The sequence below is a fragment of the Centropristis striata genome, chromosome 14, assembly GCF_030273125.1.
Source record: "Centropristis striata isolate RG_2023a ecotype Rhode Island chromosome 14, C.striata_1.0, whole genome shotgun sequence".
Classification (NCBI taxonomy): Eukaryota; Metazoa; Chordata; class Actinopteri; order Perciformes; family Serranidae; genus Centropristis; species Centropristis striata.
Window position 1 is genome coordinate 8,142,679 of NC_081530.1, and position 19,912 is coordinate 8,162,590.

Consider the following 19,912-nt stretch of genomic DNA (forward strand, 5'->3'; position numbering starts at 1 on the left):
ATCTTCACCTTAGTCTGTATAATAATCATTCACAACTAATTCACCCATGAGCCATCCACATTTAATTTTCATTCTGTGAGCCAGAGGATTTGTGAAGTGTTGATGAACCCACTGTCGTACAGAAATGAAGGCAGCTGAAATGTTAATCCAAATCAAGCAGATTATACAACCACATTCGGCTCCATAGTCAGAGTGAAACGCATGATTAACTTCATTATTTTAAAACTGAAATGGTGCAAAAAGTCAAGATTGGATTACTGTGTGCAAAACTACTTTTTTTAATTGTAGTTGTTCACAGGCAGGGAACACAGATTTAACGAATGGAGAGCCAATAAAAGTCAGATCCCTGGTTTAGGTCACTGAGACACTGATATGACACGTGGAATAGGTCCATTAAGAAGGTTTCTTGGGTGTGATATGTGCTATTTTAACTTTTTATTAACAGTAGATACTTCATAGATGGAGTTATGACAACCCTAGAGAGAGAGAGGGAGCAGACAGTCCTGTCTGACCTCCTCAGGCTACACACAGTTCAGCCATACAGTGAGCTCTACACAATACACCTGACCATAGAGCAACTGAATTCTTTATCTTGCTTTTGTATAGTTGGAAGCCCCTAATGTAAAAATGCTGCCCTTAAACAACTTTTTTGTCTGAACTAGGGAGCAGTGGGCAGTACGGCCAAAATTTTCTATCGCAACATTTATAAAGTTATATCCCTATTATAGTATACATCATGATTAGGGCTGCAACTAACGATTATTTTCATCATCGATTAATCTGTCGATTATTTAAACGATTAATCGATTAGTTGTTTGGTCAATAAAATGTTGAAAAATATCAGTGTTTCCAAAACCACAAGATGGTTGTTTCTCTTGTTTTGTCCACAAACCAAAGAGATATTCAGTTTATTGTCATAAAGGAACAAAGAAACCAGAAATATTCACATTGAAGAAGCTGAAATCAGAGAATTTGGACTTATTGTCTTTAAAACCCACTCAAACCAATTATTCAATTATCAAATAGTTGACGATTAATTTAATAATCGATTATTGTTTGATTAATCGAATAATACAGTAAAATATTAATAATATAATATAAAATATATAATATAACAATATAAATTATAATACAGTAATTATTTTAATTCAGATTTCCACAGACTAAGAGCAAACAATTGCCTCACAATAATGCTTGAGCTAAAAAATAAAGACACATTTACAATGATATCAGACTGGGTATAGACAAACTCAGAATTTCACTTTTATTGACTTCTAAATTTCTGGTAACGTAACATCCCTAGTATGTACAATGGGTACATAGTTATAACGTGAAATGGGTTGCATGAGTGAATATTGGGCTTTTTTAAAATGTATTGTTGGAAAAGCAGATTCTCTAAAATATAAACATCACATTAAAGATTTGAAATGAACACACTAACTCTACCCTCCAGACTATGACTGACATTGCAGCCTTTTGCAGGAATCTGCAGAATTACCGGTGAATCTACTTATATACTGGATTTACCACAAATCTTGTTTGATGCTTTAGTTTTCTTATCTTTTATGATTTCCATTTTAGAGTTTGCTAGGTTTATCATCCATCTTGAAGACTATTAAAAGTTTTAGTTTCTTCTACACGTCCCTTGGTGCTCGAGTTAAAAGCAAGTACAAAGAGAGAGAAATCCATCATTGACGAAGCCCATAATGCAATACACCCACAAGGCAATGCCATCTCCAAGTAAAGGATGAGACTCATCATAGATCATCTGAGGTCAAACTGTACTTGGACTTGTTGAACTGGAAATAGAGCTACAGCCGTTGATCTTACATGGTTCACTTCTAAAAGAAGCAAAGATTTCATATAAAGCTTCATTTGGCAGTTCTTGTGTGAAAATCAGTACAATGCTAATACCACTAGCTATAATGGTCACACTCTGCGACATCAGGTATTTTTTTGTAGTTCACTGTATGAGTTTAACAGAACAATACTCAGTGGGTTCCGAGATGGTCTCATACCCCTTTCCAACCAATGCAAACCTAGTTGTTTCGCTGGGCTGGTGCTCGCAGCTGGTTCAACTTACACCTGCCACCATTGGGAATTCATTCTCACACTGATGAACGCAGCATCAGGATCAATTTGGGGTTCAGTATCTTGCTCAAGGATACTTCGACATGTAGCTGCCATGGTCGGGGATTGAACCACCAACCTTCCGGTTACTGGGCGAACGATCTACCAAGTGACCCACAGCCGCCCTCTTAGAAACTGTTTGCTTTTCCAAAGGCTCGAGAGCCACGTCATTACGTCACTGTATAAGTCTCCTCTCTTCGTGACTATAATAACAACTGCAGACTCCATCGTCTCTTTACAAATGTTGCTCCTGGCGTTGCGAGCCTATATTGGCATCAATCACGACATGTACAACACATTTGTGCTGCTCATCTTGACCAATATGGACGGCAATTATGTTCTTATTAACACTGAAAACACTGTAAGTTGTTGGTGTTAGCCTTTGTTGTAAACCAATGATAGACTGCTAACGCTAGCCTGTATCAATCACATTGCAGTAAAGCTAATAAAATGAAATAAATGATAAACGTTTCAGTTGGTTTTGTTGGTCACGATAATCCCTCCCCCAGCCACTGACGTAAGTGGTTCATGTTTCTGCCAGTAAAGAGTGGGTGGTGCTCTGGAACCAGTTTTCCTGGCTGAGAGCCGGTTCTCTGATTGTTGAAAAGCGAAAAAACTGGTTCAAGATTAGGCACTGGCTCTGATCCAGCCCTGGAACTGCCTTAGTCGAAAATAGAGGTAGACCAAGACATGGGCCGGCCGATATATCGGGCCGATATTTGAGTTTTTTTACTTGTATCGGCATCGGCCGATACGTGCATGCGTTCGCCGATCAATCAGCCCATTTCACTGAGCCAACACCAGGCAAGGCTCGGTGAGCTGGGTGCTGATAACGGGAAAAAAGAAAAACATCAAATATGTGGACTCATCTGAGGCGCCACCACCTCGAGGCCTAGAACAACATACAAAAAGGAAAGGAAGATTGAGCAGAAGAATGTTTGTTTTATTAATAAATGTTTCTTTTTTTGTTTAAATTGAGACTTTTCATAAATTGAGACAATTTGTTATCATTGTGTCATTTGTATCATGTAAATGGAGGGAGAAAAGGCAATATCGGCTTCAAGAATCGGCCCAAAAAAAATAATCAGCAGCACATGTCGGGGATCGGTTAAGACTGATGTCAAAATAATCGGTATCGGCCTTAAAAAAAACCTGAATCGGTCGACCACTTTAAAATAATGGATGGGAAAATTGTTGATGAAGTTAAGTCTCTTTGCCGAATTTGCAATCGACAGCAGACTATTACATAGAGCAAGCTCCGAACTAATAACATCTAACAGAGAACTGAGAGTCCATGTGTTGTGTCATGGTGCAACTGAAAGCAGTAGATGAAAGAGAATGCAGCCAGTCCCAGCCATCACACAGCAAACAAGGCAACAGTAATTTTAAAGAAAGGTCACTCAGTTGCTACATAGGCGTGACTCTTTGCTGAGCATCTCTGTGCATGTTGCTCCAGGTAAACTGACACATAGCAGCATGTAACCACTGGTGACATTTAAATGCAAGGCTGTCTACCTGACTCAGATGTGTACTTTGCTCCAGCCAATTAAGACTGGATGTTACCCTTTGACCTTAAGATCAAGGAATGTTTAAGAACGTCACAGAATGCCCTTTAGCTATGGCAGTCAGTGGAGGGTGACATTTGAAATACTATGTATCTACAAAGGACCCTTTTTTTGAGTCAGTTTCTTTAATATACGAAAAGGTTTTGGCCAAGGGTTTATTTATGCTTCCAGGAAGTAAATCGCCCTAGTATCAATTTACGACAGAAATTCCTGAGCCTTGGTGGTGTTCACAAATGTATGAACCAAGTTCAATAACATAGACCTTGCCCTATAATAGGCCCCTAAAGGTTTAGCCAATTATTTTTGAAGTAGTTTCACATTGTTCTGTCAGGTAAACTGTGATGTCGAGTTCTGTAAAGCACTTTTAAAAAAGTGTTTCATCACTGCTCGGTCCTTTGAGTGCCTTTAAAATTGGATTTCTTGTTTGATAGAAATGTGTGTTCTGCACTTCCTACCACTGTTAATGAGTAGGTTTTAATGTATCACCTGTCCTTTGATTAGTATCTGGTCCCTTATTTGTCAGTACCAGTTGGTTTAATTCGGATCTGATCTTGAAGATGCAGTTATGGGTCTTTGTTTGGATTTGTCATCACCCAAAGTTGTTTTTTTACATTAAGTTGTGCCCTGTACTGTGATTTGCTGGTTGTACTTTTGATTGGGACTGGGCGGATCAGATCACTGATCTCTCAGTGCTTTGTTACTAGTGGTTGACCGATACGGGTTTTTTAAGGCCGAAACAAAAAATGAACTTTGATGTTTTGAATTAGGGTGGAATCATGGGAGTTGTTGTCTTCATTGTTAAACAACCGCCATTGCCAATGAAAAAATCTTATACGACTCAATGTTCACAAACGAGGTAATGCATTACAGTTTTATTCACATTACTGTTGATTACATCATGTCATTTTTATTGTAATGAAATAGCTGCAAGTTATGTTGGCTAACGTAACAATTATTTTATTTAAGTTTTATTCACATTACTATTGGACTGGATGTTTATTTACATTAGATCATTACATGCTAATTCAACAGCAGCAAGTAATGTTAGCAAACATAACGCTAACTTGCTAACTTAACAGTAGATTAGTCAACTACCCATAGAGCTTCTGTAGCTATCATGAGGTAGTCCAGCGCTGTTATCTTTGGTCAAAACAGACATACTAAAGACTAATAAATAGTGGTCAACCGATACAGATTTTTTAAGACCGACACCGATTATTTTGACATCAGTCTTAACCGATCCCCGATATTTGCTGCCGATTTTTTTGGGGCCGATTTTTTTTTTGGGCCAATTCTTGAAGCCGATATTGCCTTTTCTCCCTCCACTTACATGATAAAAATGACACAATGACAACAAATGTTACACAAATCATATCAAAAGTTGGATAGCAAACAATGTGTATGTTGTTCTAGGCCTTGAGGTGGTGGCGCCTCATATGATGATCCACATATTTGATGTGTTTTTCTTTTTTCTGGTATCAGCAGCAGCTCACCAGAGAATGGCAGATTATGCACCGAGCCTTGCCTGCTGTTGGCTCAGTGAAATGGGCTAATTTACCCCCGAACGCACCCACGCATTGGCCGATGCCGATACAAGTAAAAAACGCAAATATCAGCCGGCCAATCTATCTCTATTTGTTACATATTGATAATGCCCCTAAATGAACTGAGAGGTTCAAGATAAAAATAAATGATACATTTAAAATTAATTCCTGCATTTTCTTACCTTGCTCGGCAGCTGAAGTTTAGCAATAACACAAGACCATGTGAGATTAGCGGGATCACATATCACAGAAAAAACATCTACTCATGCTTCAAGTAAGTGTCCAAACAACCAATCAACCTCGTGTGAAGAGCTACTGGCAGCTACATGTGTCTGTGAAGAAACGGAGAATAGGCTCCTTAAGATTTAACATAGATACAGCAATAGCATTGGTTATTTGACAACTACAAAGTATTTCTTCTTTGAAGAAGAGCAAAGAACAGCAGGCTTTTGCTCCTTTCCCAACTGCCTTTGGCACAAGTGTCACAGTGTGTGACAGTGATAGATAGATGATTCATCCAATCACTTGCCAGGTATTATTTGAAAGGTGTCTGCCCTTTTCCTAAAGGTTTCCAATGACTGCTTATCAGATGATTCTGTATAACTAACCATCTGCAGTGTCACCTTGCAATATATTCAAACTGAAAATGTCTGAGCTTTGAACATGAAAGAAATAAGCTCTGTCTGAACAAATAGAAGGGGTCAATGCCTTTTTGTACAACAAAAACAACCAGATGGGACAAAACATGGTCAAATCTTCTCCACTCACCGGTGAACTTCACTCAGCTTTAGGCTCAAGCATTCTAAATGTCACATTTGCACAATAAGTGCTGTTGGTGTTTGGGAAACAATGGCCGGTGTGAGCACTGAACACCTCATTAACCAACTCCATCTTCAGCTATCATACTGCTACATTAGCAAGAGGTTGGCCTTTAATTAAGACTGAAAATAATGTCAAGTCCATGCTACCATGGTAATGTTTAAATGGAGAACAGCACGGATTAACAAAAACATAAAAGCACAGGGCTTTGGTAGGAAGGTAGACCTTTGTGGTTTCTGAGAAGAGATGAATTAAAATGCAGTAGTTCTGACAACTTCTATACTGAGGGAAGACCGATGGCGAATAAATGTCTTCTTTGTAGTGTCAAAAGTATCGATATTAAAACGTTGTATCCAGATACGATACTCATTTTCAAAAATATCTATACCCTTTGTTACCTTTACCTATACCTTTGTTTTTATCCTTGTGGTACCGAAATTGGTATCGAGTATCGAATATTTTCCTGAGTATCGGTATAGAGTTGAAAATTTTAGTATCAACCCTAGTCTGTAAGAGTTCTCATACAGTTAAGAGACTTACAGAATTTCAACATAAAAACACTAGGGTTGCAACAAATGAATAATCTGTCGATTATTTAAACGATTAATCTATTAGTTGTTTGGTCAATAAAATGTTGAAAAATACCAATCAGTGTTTCCAAAATCACAAGATGACGTCCTCAAATCTCTTGTTTTGTCCACAAACCAAAGAGATATTCAGTTTATTGTTATAAAGGAACAAAGAAACCAGAAATATTCACATTGAAGAAGCTGAAATCAGAGAGTTTGGACTTACTGTATTTAAAACCAACTCAAAACCAATTATTTGATTATCAAAATAGTTGACGAGTATTGTGATTATTGTTCGATTAATCGAATAATTGTTGCAGCTCTAAAAAACACATATTATGTGAAGGGATGGATCCATTTTAGACGCATTAATAACCCCAACGCCTCCCATGTCTCTCTGTTTGGTCCTAGAACCACATGGATTTCTTTCAGCTAATCAGCAAAGATCAGGCTACGTCACAGACGGTGACACCATGACATCTGACCAATCAGTATGATAATAATACAATAACATTTAGAGAAAAAAGTTGCAAATTTACTAGATTAAAGTGGCAAATCTACAAGAAAAAAAAGTAGCAGATTTAAGAGATTTAAAGTGGCAAATCTGTGTGAAAAAAAGTCGCAGATTTATGAGAAAAAAGTGGGGAAAAAGCCTTTTTTTTCTCGCAGATTCACCACTTTAAATCTCATAAATCTGCATATTTTTTTCCTCGTAGATTTGCCACTTTAATCTTGTAAACTTTTTTCTCAAAATATTACCCCCCTGCCCCGGGTCTGTATGTTTTTTTTTTTTTTTAACACATTCTGGCAGTTTATAATATCCTCCAATATTCTCAAGGGTTAAAATTTGGAATTTGCAAGTATTTCAATGAGTGCCCTATTAAGGGTTAAGTCAACACTAGTTGCCACCTAGAAGTGGTGCACACCATCTGAAAGCTGGGAATCCGCAGATTAATTTGAGATGGAGCTCAGCACTGTATACAGATTTGGCGCAAGATTTAACTTTTTTTCCCACTTGAGACTTGATAAAAATGGTCAAGAATCCCTCAAAAAGTATCTGACATTTTGGAGATTGCTGCAACTGGAGAAATTGATTGGCGATTGGTGGGTTAGCACTTCCGCCCCGGAAACTGCTGAGTAACCCCCTTATTGTCAATATATATCGGAAAGCTATACATCTTCTGAATGCTCTAGGACTCTGTGGTTGTAATGTTTCATTAGAATGTGATTATCCCAGAGGACACAGTAGGTCATTTTATAGTGAGGTCAAGTTTGAAAAGAATACTCTCACTACAATGAAGTGGCTACTATGGGGTCTTGGAACAAGGAAAAAAAAAAAAGGTTGTAGGAATGAGGTCAACTTCTGTTCAAAACTTATTGAAAATATTTGCAGTGATTCAAATAATCATAAAAACATGCTTTTCAAATAACAGATTCTCTCATTTTCAAATGCCCAATATCAAAGAAAGGGGACAGGGAGAACCTCTTTCACTCTAACCATCCCAGCTCAGGCACAGCCATACAAAAGGCCTACCCCAACCACTGACTTAATGTACCATTCCAGATTAATAATAGAAACACAATTTCCTGTTTCCTTCCTGCTGCAGTGGCAGTGATGTCTAATGGGCACGAACACAGACGTGATCTTTGACAATATGTTCTGCTTATAGTATGGCTGCTGTGAATGAAAGGCAAATTGACATGTATTGGGAACAATTGCCTTTAAGATGGCTTTTTCATCTCCCATGGAGAAAGGGAGGATCAATGGGTTCCAATAGCATGGCACTCTTTCTTGTCATTTCTAAGAAAGAACTACTTACTACTAAAAAAGATCAAATTCTGGTTTTTGAAAGTTACTTTTTTAAAGACATTTTCCTTAAGGCAGCTATTGACTGCTAACTAAACTTCTCTCCATATGAGGATTTAAAAGCAACTCATGCCATTCAAAGAGTTTGGAGGGTGGTGTCTTTTTTGAGCTTTTCGTTAACCAAAAACAAAACTGTCAGAAAGGGATTAAAAAGTGTTTTTTCTCTTACATAAGATGTTCAAGCCTGGATGAATTTCATTCTCTAATTTATAAGGCAACATGTATGCCAAGTAAATAGAATATGTCTAAGCTTCACCAAAAAAGAGATTTATCAGCAGCATCTTCAAAGCTTGGAGATATGGATATATAAAAATAAGAAAAGAGAAAAGTTAAATAGCTGTTGGCTTTCGGAATATTCCAGGTCAGTAATTTTTAGAGGATATGGGATGCAGCCATGCATCTCCTTCAAACATACAAGTGTGGGAGAAAAAAAAAGAGAAGAAAGTCTATTTACAGAAAGGCATGGCACAGCAGTTCTCAGACTGAGCCGCTGCCTGCAGCTACAAAGTTACTTAACTTCAGAGTTAAAAACCGGGTCGGCTGTTTTGTATCCCAGTAACGAGAGTCGCTTCGTCATTTAAAGCTTGACCAATCACACTGACATCCAGATCATTCAATTACATTTTACTCAACAAAGTACTGGTTCATTCCAGGGTCTTTAACCTGTGTTCCATCTTAAGTTTAAGAAGACACACACAAACTTCATAAAGAATCCTTAATATGAATCCCACCTACCTCAAAAAACTACTACAAAGACCCTTTTAGCGAAACCTTTTCTCCTTCTGCTTCACTGGCACATTGATAGACTTAACAGTATGCAGCTCCATTAGCAGTCAATAGGAATTATTCCTCTCTGCAGGAAATGTTTTTATCCTGAACCACTGGGTACAGAAAAAATATAAGCAAATTAAATGGAGAGCTGTGAGAGTGAACCGAAAGAAAAAAAGTTATGAGCTGTGAAACCAAAATAACATGAAAAAAGATGCTAGAAATTTCTTAAGGGCTAAGCTAAACCATTGAGCAGGATGATTATTCTCTGTTTGGTATGACAAGCGATGGTATAGCATATAGTTAGCCTTATAGCATAATTGCCTTAGTCATATTTGGCCAAGTTGAGATATCTGCCTAGCTCTACTGTCTACACTGCTGATTCACCATGAATTACTGACTATTAGACTAATGGCAGAATTGCCAAAGTCATATTTAGGCTAATAATGGTAAAGTTATACCATTACAACAAGGTTTAACACATTTATGGGTAGTTGACTAATCTACTGTTTAGGGCTGGGCAATATATCAATATATAAGATATATAGACATATTTTTAAATGTGATATGGAATTAGACCATATCACATAAATCGATATAGTTCAACTTTTTTCTTTCTTTCTATATAAATGCTGCCCTTACTAGGGTTTGTCATATTTAGTTCTCTTGTAATGTTCGTTATTCTTTTCTTATATAAATATATTTACTCCAGAAAAAGATTTGCCTATTTCATTTTATAGGCTATTTATATTTAAGATATGTATTATTTAAATGTGCACTTTTGGGAGCTTTGATTTAAAAAAAAAGGTACTCCTGTTTCTACACAGTATTTATGTTTACTTAAATAAAGTGTTTCAATAAAACTAATTGTGACATGTCATATTTGGCTTTGACGGAACATTTGCTCTCACTTTGCGATAAAAATATTGGGATATATATTGTATATCAATATTGAGCCTAAATATATCGGAATATGACTTTTGGTCCATATCGCCCAGCCCTACTACTGTTAAGTTAGCAAGTTAGCGTTACGTTTACTTGCTGCTATTGAATTAGCATGTAATGATATAATGTAAATAAACGTGACCAATAGTAATGTGAATAAAACTTAAATAAAATAATTGTTACGTTAGCCAACATTACTTGCAGCTATTTCATTACAGTAAAAATTACATTATGTAATCAACAGTAATGTGAATAAAATTGGAATACATTAACTCGTTTGTGAACATTATTGACTCATATCAGATTTGATCAGATCAGTTGTTTAACTATGAAGACAACAACTCCCATGATTCCGCCCTACTTCACAACATCAAAGTTCATCTTTAGATTTTGTTTTAATTGATGCCCCCTATCAGCAAATACAGTGGCAAGAAAAAGTATGTGGACCCTTTGAACTCCTGACTCCAATTAGCTCTTGATGAAGTCATTAGCCTAAGGAGTCACTTATCTTTTCCACCAGCTCTCTGAATATTTCATGGATGTGTTCAATAAAGACATGAAATATTACAATTGTTTGTGTGGTATTAGGTTAAGCACGTTGCGTGACATGCGGATCAGATCACATTTTAGGACAAATTAATGCAGAAAATTAGGTCATTTCAAGGGGTTCACATACTTTTTCTTGCCATTGTGTTTCATACCATGCTTTTAACTTTTTGGGTAATTTTTATGGAAATAGAAATCCAGCTCTCCAAAGACATACTCCTGTTTCATAAAAAAAAGGGAAAAAATAATTACCACTAGCCAACACGTGAAATCACTTGAAACATGGCCTGTCACACGTCATGTCCCATGTGAACAAGCCATAAAGCTCTTTCTCAGAATAATCACCCGCTGAGAGGCCCTTGACAGATCTCAAGGACCCGCTTTGCACATTTTCCCCTGGTGAAGCATTAGCAGAATCCAGACTCCATTAAAGAGCATTATCCAAGCAGGAGGTGCAGAACTCAGACATTAGTAATCACTTCACCTGATTTGCAAGGATGGCAAAAAATATAAAATGCAGAGTAGACGGATGTAAGGAATACCAGAATAGATGGCAAGCCAGTAAAGAAAGAAAACTATAAAAGAGAAGGTGTAGAAACACATGACAAGACTATCTCATGTAACAAAAGGCACACAGGCACAGGACGGTAGTAAACCCAAAACAGCAGGGCCAAAAAGACCTGAAGAGAAAGTCCTTGCAGCAAGTATTCAAGCCAATAATCCTATCAAGAAGATTAACCACAAACCTTAGTCACGACAACATGCAACTGCTTACCAATAATAGCCAGCAATAATAGTGCTGAATTGCTAAATAAATACTTAATTACAGCTCCATCAGCACTGCAGAAGTGAACTAATCAGAAGGATCTTATCAGGTTAACTTAACAGGAAGGAAAGCTGTTTTCTCATTTAAACTCTACAGAATTTAGGTCTGAACATTGTCTGGAGTGCAGCTTGGTATAATTAATCAATACCAGTTACAGTTCCCTTAAAGTGATATCACCACCAATGAAGTACACGGTTTGATGCCTTTTGTATCAGGTATTGTTGATCAAAGTTTTAATACTACTTGGTACTGGCTTATTTTCTTCAATACAGGAAGTTAAAGGTATTAAATGCCAATACCCAGCATTAGTCTGGAGTAGGGCTGAACGATATATCGTTATCGTATCTTTATCGAGATATGAACATTCAAGATATTAATATCGGAAAAGCAGCGATATAAACGATATATTTCCCCCGCGCTCGCCCTGCATGTAAAGCTCTGGCAGTCACCATAAACATTACTTTTAAGATTGCCCTTGAACGCACCACTACGGCCAGCCAACCACAAAGCTTATTTCATGCTTGCTGTGGATCGACAGCTGAAGCCAACCAATGACAAACATAGGAGGGTGGGAGTGAGGGAGACGTAGACTGAGACGCACACAGCCACACACACAGGACATTCACAGCGGGGAAATCAAAACGAAAGAAACGAAAGAAAAGTGATATGAGTGCGGAAGATAATGCGGCCGGTGGCAGTGCAGAATCTAATTTTGTGCCAAAACATAAATCATCCTCCATTATTTGGAGGTATTTTGGATTTAGAAAGGATGATGTCGACCAGAGCAAGGTGTTGTGCAGGTCGTGCTTGGCGAAAATTGCGACGAAGCAAGGGAACACAACCAACTTGTTTCACCACTTGAAACAACACCACCGTGTGCTGCACTATGCACCGTATGTTGCACTTCAATGCACTTTCAATGTTTCACCTTCCACCAGCTGCTGCATTGGTTATTTATTGTCAAAGCGGAGCTGCAGTAAAATGTTAATTTTTTTAGATTTATTTATTATTGAGTGACTTTATGTTAATGTTGATGACTGGCAGTGAGTTCTAATCAATAAAACTGCACTCTTTTGTATTATGATGTTTTTATTTTTCTGAAAAATGCTTGGTTTTCACCGAAAGCCGTAGTCATATTGTATCGTATCTATATCGAGATATCTGGCATGAATATTGAGATATGAAATTTTGTCCATATCGTTCAGCCCTAGTCTGGAGTTGCACTTTCAAACATGTAGCACATCCATGTCTCATAGTGGATATGAGCTGATGTAGCTTGTTTGTAATTTGGTCATTAACAACAGAATTTCTTGCCATTCCTTGAATTTGTCTGACAACATTGGCATCGGCCCTTAGTGGCAGAAGTTCTCAAATCCTGTTGTCTGCAGTAAGACGTTTTCGTTGAGGTCTTTGTGCGAATGGTCCCTCTGATGTTTGTAATGTTCCCGTTTTGTGCTTACCACATGATAGAAATGTCATCAAATCTCCTATTTGTAATGAGCGGCTCTACTCACAGATGGGCGCAACTGGACACCACACAGACTTGCTGTCCGACTCCATTTAATATGTGGTGTAACTGATTGGGATATTCATACTATCCCATAAAGCTTCTCCAGCTGTTGTCTAGATAAATTCAGAGTTACAGTGCATGTGTGTGTCCACACACTAAAAGAAGAGGATTTCTTTATGCGGGAGCTTTTCTCAAAGTGAAACACAGCAATTCATCTTAAAGGTTTATGGTGACATAGACAAAGCTTGTTTGATTGTGGGGATTGGCACAGTTTGGCCCTCGAATGCAGAGCGATAACGGTGCAAGTGTGGACAGTATTTGAATGCTTTGGTAACTGTATATACAGTTTTTGCCTGTCTTTTGCAGTATTTCTTACAGAACACCATATACAACCCCAATTCCCAAAAAGTTGTGATGCCATCTGAAACTATATCAACAAATTGAACAGAAAGCAAACATTTGCTAGTCCTTTTTGATATAATTTTAATTGAAAATGTACAAAGACACTATATTTAAATTATAAAATTTTGTTTCCTGTAAATATACGCTCTGAATTTTGAATTTGATGGATTCTGTTTAAATTTACATTTCACACAGTGTCTGAATTTTCTTTGAAATCAGGGTTGTAGTCACCGTCACTGTGATTAATGGCATCATAGAATACCTAGTCTTTCTGGACATTCCTACTTCTACTTATTTTCTTTTTGTGAGGGTTAAACAACAGCAGCTTGACCTACCTCTTTGTCCATGCTCTCTAGATCCTCCTTGCAGAGTGTGTATAGAGGCATAGTTTCTGACATGCTCGGCTGTCGTTTCCGGCGAGACGGTCCGGGCTGCTCATCGTCTTGGCTGGAGCCCGCCGCGTCATCTTGTGGACTCTTTGAAGTTCCCCTGTGGGAAAATTAACATATCACCCTATGAATGTAAACTGCCTCTGAGGACATAAACATGCAAGTTAGCTACGTAGTAGGGCTGGGCGATATATCCATATAAAAGATATATTGACCATATATAGACCATATTGCATATATCGATATATTTTAAAAATATATACATTTCTTTATATATAAATGCTGCCCTTACTAGGATTTGTCATATTTAGTTATTTTGTAATGTTCGTTATTGTTTTCTCATATAAATATATTTATTTCAGAAAAAATATCATTTCATAGCTATTTTTATTTAAGATTTTTTTTATGTCTGAGGACATTAACATGCAAGTTAGCTACATCGTAGGGCTGGGCAATATATTGATATAAAAGATATATCGATATATTTTTAAATGTGATATGGAATTAGACCATATTGCATATATTGATATATTTAAAAAATATATACATTTCTTTATATATAAATGCTGCCCTTACTAGGATTTGTCATATTTAGTTATTTTGTAATGTTCGTTATTCTTTTCTCATATAAATATATTTATTTCAGAAAAAATATCATTTCATAGCTATTTTTATTTAAGATTTTTTTTTATGTCTGAGGACATTAACATGCAAGTTAGCTACATCGTAGGGCTGGGCAATATATTGATATAAAAGATATATCAATATATTTTTAAATGTGATATGGAATTAGACCATATCGCATATATTGATATATTTAAAAAAACAACTTTTATATATAAATGCTGCCCTTACTATGGTTTGTCATATTTAGTTCTTTTGTGATGTTTGTTATTCTTTTCTCATATAAAAATATTCAATTCAGAAAAATGGCCTATTTTATTTCATAGCTATTTTTATTTAAGATTTTTTATTTAATTAAAATGTGCACTTTATGGACCTTTGATTATACAAAAATACTGTTGTTATACAGTAATTATGTTCACTTAAATAAACAATAAAACTACTTGTGACATATTTGACTTTGACTGAACATTTGCTCTCACTTTGGGATAAAAATATCAGGATATATATCATATATCGATATTCAGCCTAAATATATCGGGATATGACTTTTGGTCCATATCGCCCAGCCCTACTACATAGAGATGAAAATGAAGACATCATTTTTTATGTGACCTTCTTTGGTCTCTATCTGCATTTTTTAAATCATGTCAAAATGTTGAACCCCTCATGGTTCCATTTCCGGTGTTGAGAATTCATTCATCCAACTTTGGTGTGTTCATGAGATTTAAGTTGCAATGTAGAAACATGGACACTACAATGAAGATGAGTGGTATTTTATTGCTTGAGTGTTGACAGCAGTTTCCAGTATTTGTGTGACAAGGACAGTGTTTTTCCATTTCAAACTTCCAAACTTTTCTATAAGTTGGTACTTCCGAGTAATGATTCACTTCAAATCAATCTGCACCTAATTTAGGCACCTGAAAGAGCGTCTGGTAGAGAGTAATTGGGAAAGAGAAAGGGCTTTATACAGCATGTTTGCTGGATGATTGGGAAAAAAATCTATGCTTAAAGTTATCTACCACATTTGCTGACTTTCCAATTTGTTGTTCTGAGGTCGAGTTCCCGTTTATTTTCCCAGTCAGTAATTCATTTTTCCCTTAATTTCCACAACTCCTGTTACTGAGCGGTTACTGAAAAGATACCTGAATTGAAAATTAATTAATGCCTCATCCGCGTCAAACGTTAATGTGTTCTTCCTTGGCCGACCCTTGACCCTTTCACCGAATTCCATGAAAAAGGGGCCAGTAGTTTTTGAGCAATCCTGCTGACAAACAAACCAAAAACATGACCTCCTTGGAAGAGCTTATTAACAAATTCAATTGAATGATCTGACAAAACTGCCAAATAAGTAAAACCAGAAATTTGCTTTTATCTCTAAAAATGAATATATATTTACATTATCCGAAGAGGAGGGAAGAGAATTTCTATTTTTAATCTTGTTTGCATGTTCTACTTTTAAATGCTTTCTTACATTACAGTAAACTTCACAGGAATCAAAAAGGAACAGCATTCATTTGCAAGTGCTGTACAAAATCAGCATACACAGACAATTTGCACATGTAGCGTGCAGGGTGAATGAGTGAAAGTTGATGCTGGGAAACTAACAATGGAAGTGCGAAGGCTTTCTCTCTATAATGAGGGCCCATTAGATGTAAATCGTATGCAAGTCGGAAGGGGAAGCTTCCTCTTGGCAGTGCTTAATTGAACACGTCTTCTTTGATGCTGAAATCCGAGTTTATGCAACTCCCCCTAAAAACTTCACACTGCCTCTAATCCATGAATTATGTGGGCCAATTTTATGCTAGTGATTATTAATTACAGACACATTCAATTCAAATCATTTAAGACATCGTGCCTGATTAGTAAGAGATGGCTGAAGTTAGCTTTTATTGCTCCACAGCCTCCTCTCTGTGGCGACAAACAAAGACACATACAGACACTCTTCATTAGCATCTGTGAATGACAAATGAGTGAAAGATCACAGAGGTGATATTGAGCCTTCGTGCACATGCCACATCATTCTTGTCAAACCGTTGGCGGATATTAAATGAAGACATGACTGGAGATTGAATATTTTTGCAACTGCATGACTATAAAAGATTTTTAACGATTAGTATTTTTCACTGTTCAAGAGTTTTTTTCCCCCCTCGTAGTATAAAGCAGCCTGGATGTTGTTATGGCCTTATTTACAACCCAAATTGCAGATACAAATAAAAACACAAGTTTGGAGGCTCACTTGGGAGCTACACTACACACTCCGTGCCACCCAGTGCTATAAACCATCCATACAATAAAAGCTTTGTGGTTGGATGGGGAGTTATTGTATCTCAGTGAAGATGCTGCATGTCTCCGGTGGGGTAATTCACAAAGTAGAATAGCACTACATCAACAGCTGTTTTAGCTCGCAGAGAAGGGAGGGATAGAAATGAGGCCCAGAGGACAAATCAATACATTTAAGATCTATTAGAAGCCATTCTGCATAACTCCTGGGAGCTTTTTTTAGTATGCTATAGTTCTGCACTCCAAGGGTTGTTCTGGATGCAGTGTAAGAGGACGTCTACCGTTTCTGTTAACATGTCAATTCAGTCATGGGCTGGATAATAGAGAGGTCCCTCCCCTTCTGGTGGACCACCAGAGACAAATCATTATTGGATCCGTTTGAACTGTGCCATGACTTTTGACTTATGATGTTGATTAATTTAAAAGATCATTTTGCCAGTCAAGAAAGTTACACTCTAAGAAGTGGGATGTAGAAAAACAATATGGCGATGGCCAAGAACCAAGATGGTGACTGCCAAAATACCAATGGGTGTCGTCATGGTGACTAGGGATGGGCATCGATTTTCGAATAAATCATTAAATCATCATCATCAATCATTGTATTACTGGTGCCTTCCACACGGGGCGTGTTTTCCACGGCGAGACCTATGGGCGGGACATATGGGCGGGACAAGTTAGCCCCAAGTTAGATTTACGAGATTCCGGAGGTGACATATGGTTTTCGCCATTGTTACCTGTGCACAACATCAGCAGCTGAAAGCAGCATGGCTAATTATGCACAGAGTCTCCGCTGATCATAAACATAGTGATTGTGAATAAACCAGCATTGCTAACTGTGCACAGAGTGTCCGGTGCTTGTTGTAAACAAACAGAGATCGCTAAGTGAACACCTCCTGCAGCAGCAGCACATACACACTGTACTGCTACAGAGCTAACTGTAGCTAACTGCCGCTAGCGGCTCCTCTTAACAAGCCAGCCTCCGGCTCGTTGTAACACTCAAAGGACATGATCATTTTTTTGTGTATAAATGGACTAACCAAAATCAGCTCTTACAGGTATTAAGGAATTCTGTTCTTACCTGAGACAAGACTGCTCTCTGTGATCAGAGAGCAACATAGACCCTGACGCCTGGAGGTAGGATGGTGTCCGTTGCAACTGAGGGCCCCTTCGGATCAGCTTCCCTGTGACGGGGTCGTAGGTCCGAACCTCAGGGGCTGGAGGTGAAGGTCTCTGGTGGATGGGAGCTGGGTGGAAAATATGCTTCTGCAGAGAACTCTGAAAGTCAGGGAACGCTGCGGGACTGTTGCTCCTTCAACACAGAAGAAGAAGTCTCAGATTTAGATGTATTGCATTTTACATGATAGCAATATCTGCAGTCTAGCCTGACCGATAGATCGGTTGGCCATATTGTCTTATCAACGGAATATTGGTATCCTTGGGTACCAACGTATATTTTGTCTGAAATGTGCATATATGAAAACTTGCTGAGGCTCTTATCAGCTTAATTTAGTATTCCCTAAATGATCAGATTACATCTACTAGGACTGGGATGGCCTATAAAACCACAGCAGTCAACAGCTCCTTTACCTTGGCGTCTTGGAATAGTCTTCCTTTAGTGGGTACAGCTGTTCCTCCACCCTCTCCCAGCGCTCCAGACAGCTCCACAGCCAGTCGGGGTTGACAACATGGAGGTGCTTGCAGCCTTGACCCTGACGAACCTTCTCTGTGCCTGGATGTCAGGAATGAAAGAGGAACATGGGAACAGGTTTTGACTTTACAATCAAAAGCTATTAACAAAACACTCTGGGTCTGCTGAATAATTCAGATCAATGATCAGACTTTGTTTCCTGGGAGAGAAAATAAGTGCCTGAACATTATTATTAGAAAGGGAACAAGAAGCATTTCTGTCTTTTACTTTCCTGCTAACTCAATGGTTTTCTTAGAAATTCAGAGAGCCTTGTTTTGTCTGGGTAAATCCACAGAGAGTAGTGCTTCTGCTTCAATGGGTCTCATTGAAGATCGACACAAAGACACCAAATTGAATCTTTGAGCGTACAAACTCACTAACCCGAGGTTGTTTTAAACATTCATGGCTAACAATCCCACATTGTTACATATTGACGACCACTGTTCTGGCACACTTCCTTGTGTACGGTATCCAGTATATTTGTCATCTTGTTCTGCTTATGACTTTATCATGTTCTCCATCAACTTGGATGACAAAGTAAATACCTGCACTGCTATAAATTCATCTCAATTTTCCATTAGGATTTAAATGTGCTAAAGGAAAACAAACATTATCAACATTATGCTAAATGGCAGCATGGCAACACTTTCATAATGAATGCATCCGATGATTAGAAGGTCATATTTGCTATGTTCACCTTAGTATAAAACCTCGATTCCACAGAAGTTGGGCAAAAATGTAAATTAAAAAACAGAATGTATCAATTTCAGTGCAGTTTTGGTGGTCAGGTGGGTTTTGAGAGGTGAAATGTATTGTTTTTGGAAAAGATTTCAATTAAAAATATGTCACATTCTGTTTTAATTAATAATTTAATTTTAATCTTATGCCAACTGGCTGAATTGGCATTTTTCATCATGACAAGTAGGGCTGGGCGATATATCGATATAAAAGATATATCGATATATTTATAAATGTGATATGGAATTAGACCATATCGCATATATCAATATAGTTTTTGAAAAATCCTTCTTTATATATAAATGCTGCCCTTACAAGGGTTTGTCATATTTAGTTATTTTTTAATATTTGTTATTCTTTTCTTATATAAATATATTTATTTCAGAAAAAGATTGGCCTATTTTAAAGGTTTTTTTTATTTAAGCCTTATTTTTTTTATTTAAATGTGCACTTAATGGAGCTTTGATTTTTCTAAGAAAAAAAAAAAAAGGCATTCCTGTTGTTATACAGTATTTATGTTCACTTAAATAAATGGTTTCATAAAACTACTTGTGACATGTCATATTTGACTTTGACTGAAAATTTGCTCTCACTTTGTGATAAAAATATTGGGATATATATGGTATATCGATATTCATCCTAAATATATTGGGATATGACTTTTGGTCCATATCGCCCAGCCCTAATGACAAGTTCTGTA

The 19,912-nt window shown here is 37.3% G+C and overlaps 1 protein-coding gene across 2 annotated transcripts in view; it reads right to left on the bottom strand.

The window, feature by feature from the left end:
* Positions 1 to 19,912, bottom strand: part of ctdp1 (CTD (carboxy-terminal domain, RNA polymerase II, polypeptide A) phosphatase, subunit 1) — a 101,904-nt gene that overhangs the window by 56,951 nt on the left and 25,041 nt on the right. For both annotated transcript variants that reach the window (XM_059349632.1, XM_059349631.1), the window contains exons 9-11: positions 18,375 to 18,516; positions 17,866 to 18,096; positions 13,827 to 13,980 (exon numbers count right to left, since the gene is read on the bottom strand). In XM_059349632.1, coding sequence (XP_059205615.1) covers positions 13,827 to 13,980; positions 17,866 to 18,096; positions 18,375 to 18,516 — 527 coding nt within the window. The remainder of the gene's footprint in view (positions 1 to 13,826; positions 13,981 to 17,865; positions 18,097 to 18,374; positions 18,517 to 19,912) is intronic.